Source organism: Physeter macrocephalus, unplaced genomic scaffold (assembly GCF_002837175.3).
Source record: "Physeter macrocephalus isolate SW-GA unplaced genomic scaffold, ASM283717v5 random_795, whole genome shotgun sequence".
NCBI lineage: Eukaryota > Metazoa > Chordata > Mammalia > Artiodactyla > Physeteridae > Physeter > Physeter macrocephalus.
Window position 1 is genome coordinate 3,827 of NW_021146080.1, and position 8,928 is coordinate 12,754.

Below are 8,928 nucleotides of genomic sequence, written 5' to 3' on the forward strand. Positions count from 1 at the left end.
CAGGCACCGTGCTGGACAGGCACAGGGAGTGCAGAGATGCATAGACCTGTTCTGCCCCAAGGACCCAGGGGTACTGATCACACAGTGAGACCAAAGTCTCACAGACTCAGGATTTAACACCAGCTTTGTCCGATGTGGTCTTCCTCCAGTATTTGTCAAGTTTAAGGACTCAGGGCACCCTGAGAATGTATCTGCCAGGGGTCCTCAGACCTCAGTTTGAGAAAGGCCACCATTAAAGTTTAACCCTATCACTCTGAGTGATCACTGGGGCCAAGGCAATCAACCATAAAGATAAATGCAAATATGGAAATGGCATAACAGTGCTCAGTGTTCAGATTAGTATCCAGATGGTATGAAAACTGTTTCTATTGCTTTTTAGGTGACCATCAGAATGTAGACACAAAATGCAGTCTTGGTCATAGAAAATACAGCATTTATTGAGTCCTTAGGTGCCAGGCACCGTTCTAAGCAGTTTCACGTATTAACTCATTTAAGCTATAAAAACAACAACCACCCTCTTGTAGATAAAGAAACTGAGGCTCAGACCAGCTAAGCAACTAGCCTAAGGTAACAACTCATAAGTAGCAGAGGCAACATTCAAAGCCAGGCAGTCTGACTCTGAAGTTTATGACCTTAACCATCATACTCTACGGCCAGCGTCTGGGATTGTGTACTTGGAGCTGAAGACCCCGGTTTGATAAGCTCAGCCGGACGTCTGCAATCTGTGCGTGATGGAAGTGTGTGGTGGGGGCTGGAGAAGGCGGGAAGGCTCTGGCGGTTCACGCAGGGAGTACTGGAAGGGCAGGTAGGGGCTGGCAGCTGACGGGGCGCTTGGGGGTGGCTGGGGGCATCTCCGCAGGCTCTGGCCACAGCACCAGGTGGGATCCATCAGTCTCATGTAAACACTTCTCACAAGCAGCTTAACCACTTGAGTGTGTCTGGCCTTCAAAGCCGGTGGGAGAGGCCAAGGAGGGAGTGCTGAACTCCCTTGTGGGATAATGATTTATCTCCCATGCAGGTGGGCTCTCCTGGGGCCTCCCTGGGGGCGAAGGGGGAAAGGACTGGGACGGGGTTGGGGGGGACACCTCCGCTCTAGCATTTCAGCTTTCTCATTCGTTAAGCCAAAACTCAGCCAGCTCTCAGAGCAAACCTGTGAAATATTTATCCCCATTTCATAGATGAGGAAACTGAGGTTCAGAGAGGCTAAGTGACTTGTCCAGAGGCATCTTAAGCAGCCGGTGGGAGGATGATGCTTCTCTGGCATCTACAAAGCTTCTCTAAGGCTCTCTGTTTCCTCCCGTCCCTGTGTGGGTGTGGGTGTGTGTGCAGCAAGTGTGTGGGCCAATGGACGCGCGAGCATCTGTTGTGAAAGTGTGCGATACTGTGAGTGGGAAGAGGGTTTTCGTCCCCTGACTCCCAGGTTGGGCTCCAACTTCGCAGACACATTTCACCGGGGAGGGACCAGCTCCCCCTGTGCCCCCATCACCCGGGCCAGCGGGTCCACAGACCTGGCTCTCGCTGGGCAGGGGGGATTATCCCCATTCTCTGTGTCTCTGGCCAGGGCGGGCGTCGCTGCCTCTTTTATCCTCTCACAAAGGCCAGGCCCGCAGGGCCTGCTGTGTCAGAGTTTCTGTGGCCAGGGGAAGCCTTACTTCCTTTTCTCCCGCCAAGCCCAGAGGGCTACGCAGGGTCTGCCAGCTTGTCGGGGGCCACTGCTCTAGCTCCAGGCAGGTGAAAGGCACATTGGTGACTCAGCACTGGGGAGAGAAGGCTGAGGGGTCACTCACAGAAGGACAGAGAGAGCTGCTCTTTAAGACACATGATGTTACTGCAGCATGAAGTCTGTAGGGTAGACCTAAAGAAGGACTTCCTAACATTGGGCAGGATGGAAACAGCTGGTTTCCAGCGATCCACAGGTTTGATTTGAGTGTCCACCATATTCCAACTACTTGGGTAGCCAACTCCCATCCCATGTTAGGGACTCTTACAAGATAGGAAGAGGAGCAGATTTCTTCTACGGGGGTGCCAGGTGGGTAACTTGTAGTGTCCAAACATTCTGAGTTCTCACAGTCTCCTGGGTAGGGGACCACATGGGGAGCATAGGTGGCATAGGTTGGGGGGCCCCATGGTTCCCCAGAATTAACCCTTCTCTCTCCTCCCCCAACAGGTTGGTTTTTGGAGGTGTCCCTGCTGAAGGACAAAGAGTTCTCCCATGTGACACCCCAAGGTGCCTTTGAGGAAAGCTCTCTGGACCTCCTTATGGGCTGATGGAGAAGTGGGCTCCCCACACCCTCTCTGTCCCCAGCTGAGATTATGGTGGATTTGGGATACAGCCCAGGCCTGGGCCTCCTGCTGCTGACCCAGCCCCGGAGGCGTTAGCAAGAGCCCTGTGCCATCCACCCCCCAGAGACCACCCCTCCTACCAGGGGCCTGGAGCTGGCGAGTGACTATGCGGCTTGGGCTGTGTGTGGTGGCCCTGGTTCTGAGCTGGATGCATCTCGCTGCCGGCAGCCGGGGGATCAAGGGGAAGAGGCAGAGGCGGAGTGAGTAACGGATGCGGCTGGACCACCGTGGGCCTTGGGAGTGGTGGTGGTGAGGGTGCTGTCTGGGGACTAGGGCCTTTGGTCGTTTCATTCTATGATGACCATTGCAGATTTCTACTTTGTCTATTACATTACTCAGTAGATTATCCTGTTTGTGGATTATCCAGTTTGTGGATTAATTTATGGAGATTACCCACTCTGTAGATTACTCACTTTGTCTGTTTTCCCCTTTGTAGACTCTGCTTTCTAGATTAACCCCTCTCTTGTGAGGGTCCAGTTTGTGGATTCTGCCCTTTGATATAACACCAGCTTTGTGTGGTATCCATGGAAGTGCTTCCTGGCCCGGTGCCCCTGGGGTGCTCAGTGCCCCCCCTTTATGGACAGGAGTTCAGGGCTCCTTTCTTTTAGTGGTGTCTGAAGTGCAGCCCTTAACCCCTTGGGGCCAGGAACCCCACACAGCCTCGTGGTGGGCAACAGACATCCCTGCCCAGATCACGGGGCAGGAACAATGGAGCAGAGAAGGTCGTGGGACAGTCTACTGCTGTGGTTTTTAACCCTGCCCAGTGGATTCAGGGATCTGTGCTGGGGGGTGAAGGGGAGGCCGTGGGCAGGAGGCTGGCCCCCCCACCTTCAAACCAGAGCAGCTTCCCTCTTCCCTGCTTTTGGGAAGATTCCACATAAGATGTCATTGGAGGAAAGGGTCTTCACAGCCTAAAAAAATTAAATCCTGTCATTGTACAGATGGGAAAACTGAGGCTAAGAAAGGGGAAGAGATGACATTCCAAAGGACACACAGTCAGTATTGGAACCCAGGTCTCCTGGTTCCTGTGAGCCCAGTCTTCTTGAAAACAGAGCCTGAAGGAGTTTACCTGTCCCCACTATCCTCGCCGTCCCTCCCAGCATCCCATCCCAGGCAGTCCTGAGAGCAGGTCCCCCATTCTCCACTTGATGCCTCCAGGGATGGGGGTTCAGTACCTGCCATCGTGTCATGGGAGTGGCCACTGCGTGTGAGGGACAGTGCCAGGGAGTGGGGTGGAGGCCCGACCCAAGCCTATCTGTCTCTCAGCATCCCCCGGAAGAGATGTCACGCCCCAAGGCAGACAGCTCCTCTGAAGTCTAGTCCGACCATCCCTTGCTTCACTTCTGAGGCCTTCCGACCGAGGTCCGCCAGGAAAGGTTGAAAGGCAATGCAGTTTTGTTGGGTCTCCACGGGAGTGGCCAAGGCCAGAACCCAGCCCAGAGAGAGAAGCTCAGAGAACTGGTGAAGCTGAAAATCCCCGGCTTAACAAACAATTAGAGACGGTTAGGTTTAATCAGCAGTGAGACCTTGATTTTCCTCCCTTCTCATCTGTCGTGGCCAGTATTTTGGACTCCACGGGCCAGATGCGGTTTAGTGGTTTATAATCAGTCTCCTCTATTTCCGAGAGGAGAGAAAGAATGGGAGAGGCCACTCATCCTCATGTGATGTGTACTAGTGGTCACGCTTCCACTGGTGAGCCGCACACTCACCTACACCAGGGGGTCAGAAGACCTGGGTTCATCTTTTGCACTAAAAAAAAAGAGAAAAGCACTGGCCTGGCCATCAGAATGGGCCACTCCCAGCAACAGCCAATCAATGCAGCGATTTTCATATGTCCACTTTTGATAGAGCCACATCTCACAGCCTCGGCAGGATGCAGCCCAGTGTTTATTACCAAACGGTGTGACTGACAGACATCCTTGATCACCATCAAGGATGAGACGAGGTTGGGGAGAGGTGTGGGAAAGACTCAAGATGCAACGAGGGTCCAAAATGGACAGAGGCTCGGGGGGATATGGGGGTAGACATTGCTAGGCAGTACTTGTGAAATCGTAACCATAAAGCTGCAAGTGTGATTGTACAGGAATACAGTGAGGGTTACATGAGATAATAGGGACAGATATTGTGAAACCTTTGTGAAATATCAAGCTCTGTATGGTCAGGATGCATGTCGTTGTTTTTTTTTTTTTTTTAATTTTTATCGGAGTATAGTTGATTTACAATGTTGTGTTAGTTTCAGGTGTACAGCAAAAGTGAATCAGTTATACATATACGTATATCCGCTCTTTTAGATGCGTGTCATTATTATATAAACAACCGGTGGAACATTTTGCCCCAGGGTTTCCATGGGAGTGGAGGAGGGAAGAAAGGATGGAGACAGCACGTGTGGCTGCTCTGGCCCCCACCACGTGCAAGGGCAGTGGGCAGCCTGGGGGGCAGAGGCAAGCTTGCTGTGTATATGAGCCTCAGGTCTGTCGACTCTGCCATCCCGTGACTGCATGCCAGTGGGGCCACCAGAAGCCACCCAGTATAGCTCTGATCCAGAGCCACACACCAGTTTTGAGCCCAGAAATGTGTGATCTCAGGTCTGAGAGATGGTGTCCCCGCACAGAGGGGAGAAGTTTAGCTGTGAGTCCTAAACCCTGACAGGGCGTCCTCCTCCTGTCCCACTCACTGAGGACACCTCCCCTCCCCGAACCCTCTCTTCACTCACCCTCGCTGACCCTTGCCCTCTGCTGACCGCCTTCCCACCTGGATTTCCTGCCCATCACGGAGCCCTCTTTCCCTCACCATGCCTCTCACTGAGTGCCCCTCCCCTTACTGAGACCCTTCTCCCATCTGATTCCTGGGCCCCTTCACTCAGTCCTGCCCCCCATGAAGCCTGCATTCCTTCACTGAACCCTGACTCTTCCAGAAGCTGGACTCCCCCTTTTTAAAATTAATTTTTATTGGAATATTGTTGATCCACAATGCTGTGTTAGCTTCCACCTCACAGCAAAGTGAACCAGCCACACGTATACATAAATCCACTCTCTTCCAGATTTTCCTCCTGTACAGGTCACGACAGAACACTGAGTAGAGTTCCCTGTGCTACACAGCAGGTCCTTATTCGTTATCTATTTTATATGTACTAGTGTATATATGTCAATCCCAATCTCCCAGTTTATCCCTCCCCTCCCCTTCCCCCTTGGTAACCATAAGTTTGTTTTCTACAGCTGTGACTCTATTTCTGTTTTGTAAATATGTTCATTTGTACCATTTTTTTAGATTGCACATGTAAAGGATATCATATCATATTTGTCTGTCTCTGGACTCCCCTTTTTGCCCCTTCTCACTGCCCCGTCCTCCATCTGGAGCCTTCCTCCCCTCCGCCACTAACCGTCTGTAGAGTCCGTCTTCCCCGGCTGAAGCCCCATTCACTCCTTGGGCCATTCCCCACACGCCCCTTGTGAACCCCCAGAGCCCGGCCCCGGGTGGCAGAGACGGGTCATGAGGAGCCCTCGGGTGAAGGGGGAAGAGGCAATTTAACCTGGTGTAGAGGATGTGGAAAGGAACCAGGAGGGCTGCGAAGGCCTAGAGGGAGTGACTCGTGAGATGTGATTTTAAAGATGAGTAGCTGATATGCAGGCAAGGGAGTAGGGGGGGTGGGGGAGGCGGAGGGCACTCCAGGCAGGGGACCAGCCTGTCCAAAGGTGAGGAGTTGGGATGAGGCACAGACTGTGCAGGAAATGGGGTGCAGCTAGGGGTAGCTGGAAGAGTGGTTTCTGGGTGCAGTTGTAGGGAGCCCTGAGGTTTTCACTGGAGCAGCTCTCCTCATTCTGTGTTCTACGTGGATGCTCTTTTCTACTCAAAAGAAGGGTTGTGCTGTTAAAACAAAAAGCTCAACACCCATTAGTGTAGAGCAACGAAAGCTGCCTGGAGCTGAGGGAGCATCCTGGGAGCGATGCCGCCCAAGTGGGCAGAGGACGGAGGGTACCCGCCAGGCTGAGGAGTTTGCCCTTGACCTGACTTGAGCTGTGGGTAATGAGGATCCACGGAGAGGTCTGAATTAGGGGAGCAGTATGGTCCAGCTGCAGGACCAGGTGAGGGGAGGTGGTTCGAGATGGGAGGCAAACAGGCCAGTTAAAGGCTATTTGGGCCCAGTCGAGGAAAAAGTGTAGGTCTCAACTAAGCTCACAGCTGAGTTAAAGGATGCCGGATCTTCCCGGGGGCTGTGCCCGGGGCGTCAGGGCACCAGGAATGGACACATGTCCTGGGAGAGCATGTGGCCTCAACCCGCTCAGCGAGGTCCCAGCTCCTTTCAGCCCCCTGCCCCGCCCTTGCCCCCGCCCACTTAACTCAGGGCTCTCTCGTGGAGTCTAATTCCTCCAAGACTAGATACCACCCCCAAACAAAGGTCAGCCCTCCTCTGGGTCATGGAGAGTTCCCCTCCCTTGGCCTTGACCCTCACCCAACCCCCCCCAACTCCTCATTCCTATCCTGTCCTGCTCCCCACACTTTATCAAGCCCCCCAGTGAGCTCCATCCACATAACCCCCTCCCTGAGCCTCTGCCTCACTCACCACATCCTCAGCCCTACATTCTGGGGGAGCCCTATCCCTGTGTGGAGCCTCACCCCTTACTGGGCTCCCATTCAGAAACAAGACAGGCTCCACCTTCCAAAGCTCTTTCTAATGGGAGGAAAAGACATATTAGCAGATAATAACGACACAAGGTGATGTCTACCATGATGGATTCAAGTACTGGGGGCAGGGAACACACAGAAATACTCCATCCAGATTTTACATGGAGGTGAGATCCATGGAGACTTCCTGGAGGAGGTGACCTTAGTTCTGAGGCTTGAAAGAGTTAAGCTCAAGAGGAGGCAGAGGGTGTTCCAGGCAGAAGGACCAACTTGAGCAAAGGCACAGAGGTGTGAAGTAGCGTGATGTGTTCAGAGGAACAAAAATAATTCCATATTGCTTAGAGGTAGCGTGAAGAGATGAGGTGGATGGGATCAGCCTGTGGAAGCTTTTTAGGCCACAGGTGGAAGAGCTGGGTATTAATTCTGCAGCCACTAGGGAGCTATTGATGGGTTTTAGGCAGGGGTGTGACACCATCAGAATTGGGGTTTTGGAAAGATCTTGAGATGAGAAAGTTGGGGACCTGGGAGAAGTGAAGTCCCTGGAGAGGAGGCACTGTGGCCAGAAGCCATCCTTCAGGGGGGTGGGGGCTGAGCCACCCTGGGGCAAGGCCTGACTGTAGAAACATCAGCCCGAAAGGGGTTTGCATGGGGGTGAAGGGGGCAAGAAGCACCAGGGAAGGGAGGAGGACACAGCCTTGCCTTCCTGGCTCATGCAGTGGGCTCCACTGAGTGCCTGGGAGCGGGGGCAGTAGGGTGGGGGTGGGAAGGGCAGAACTGCATGAGGGGGTTTTGTGAAGAGCTTGGAAGGAGGCTCCATCAGCTCCCTGAGTGCCCTCCCCATCACTGAGCCCACCCATCCTCAGCCAGGCTCCAGCCCTGCCAGGCTGCCTCCCCTGCACGCAACCCTCCTGCCAGGGGCACAGAAGCCCCAGGCAGCATTTCAGATTGTGAATCTGACCACGCCCTTCTGAGGTCCCTTTCCCTGTCAATAGACTAAAGCCCTATTTTCCATTCTGTGGATGCCCTCGGATGGTCAGTGCCTCAGAGCCTCCGCACAGGCTGTTTCTCCTGTCTGCACTCCCTCTTCACCTAGCCTGCTGCATAAGGGCACGCCTTTCACCGCTCCTACAGTCCTCACAATGTGCAGCCAGCCCTAGGTGGGCGTTTGTTGCTACATCTCCACATCCCCAGTTCCTAGCAGTTCTGACACGCGTTAGGTGTGCCGTGAACGTCTGTGGAATGAGTGAGCCTCAGTTTCTCCCTTTGAATCATTACATAACCTCTGCCCATACCCAGCCTCTTCCTTGGACACCCCCCCACCCCGGCACACACAGAGCCCCCTCCACGCTGGCTTTCCATCCCCTCGCTGCCCAGCTGTTTGCCTCACTGAGCCGAGAACACCCTTTGGTTCCCATTCCCCTTGATAAGTGTCTCTCTCCTCATTGCACTGCCCCTGCCCATCACCAAGCCCCTCTCCTCCTTGCTGAGCACCACTCTCCCTTCCTGAGCCCCCAAACCTCATGGAGCTCAGCTCCCTAGTCCCTTGTCCCTGACCCCAGCCTCAAGGCCTGTCTTACCACCTGAGCTCTGTATCTTGACCCTCTCGTATCTTTGGGCCTTCGCTCCATCACTTCACCCTGCCTCTGTCTTGGGATCACGTTCCCCACCCCCAGCTGGTCTCTCCTTTCTGTCTGTGTTCTCTGACCCCCCTCTGTCCCTCTCCTCACTTTACCGCCCCCCCATCTCTATCCCCTCCACTCACTCTTCAGCCCCCTGTGGTTTGGCTGGCATCCCACCACTCCACCAAAATGCCTTTCTTGAGGTCACCCAATCACCTCTTAGTGTACATGTTGTAGATTTGCCCAGGGCTCCCCAGTCATGGTCTCCTCCGAGCCCCGGTCCCCGCAGATCTCACCCTTTTCCACTCGGTTTCCATCCCGCCCCCCCCCCCCCCGCCTCAGT

The 8,928-nt window shown here is 54.0% G+C and overlaps 1 protein-coding gene across 2 annotated transcripts in view; it reads left to right on the forward strand.

Annotated features, from left to right (window-relative positions):
- Positions 1-2,122: 2,122 nt before the first annotated feature.
- Positions 2,123-8,928, forward strand: part of RSPO1 (R-spondin 1) — a 14,748-nt gene continuing 7,942 nt past the window's right edge. The window contains exon 1 of one of the 2 annotated variants that reach the window (XM_007101526.3): positions 2,123-2,543. In XM_007101526.3, the coding sequence (XP_007101588.2) occupies positions 2,450-2,543 (94 nt within the window). In that variant the 5' untranslated portion in view covers positions 2,123-2,449. The remainder of the gene's footprint in view (positions 2,544-8,928) is intronic. The other variant, XM_028486310.1, reaches the window with a different exon arrangement.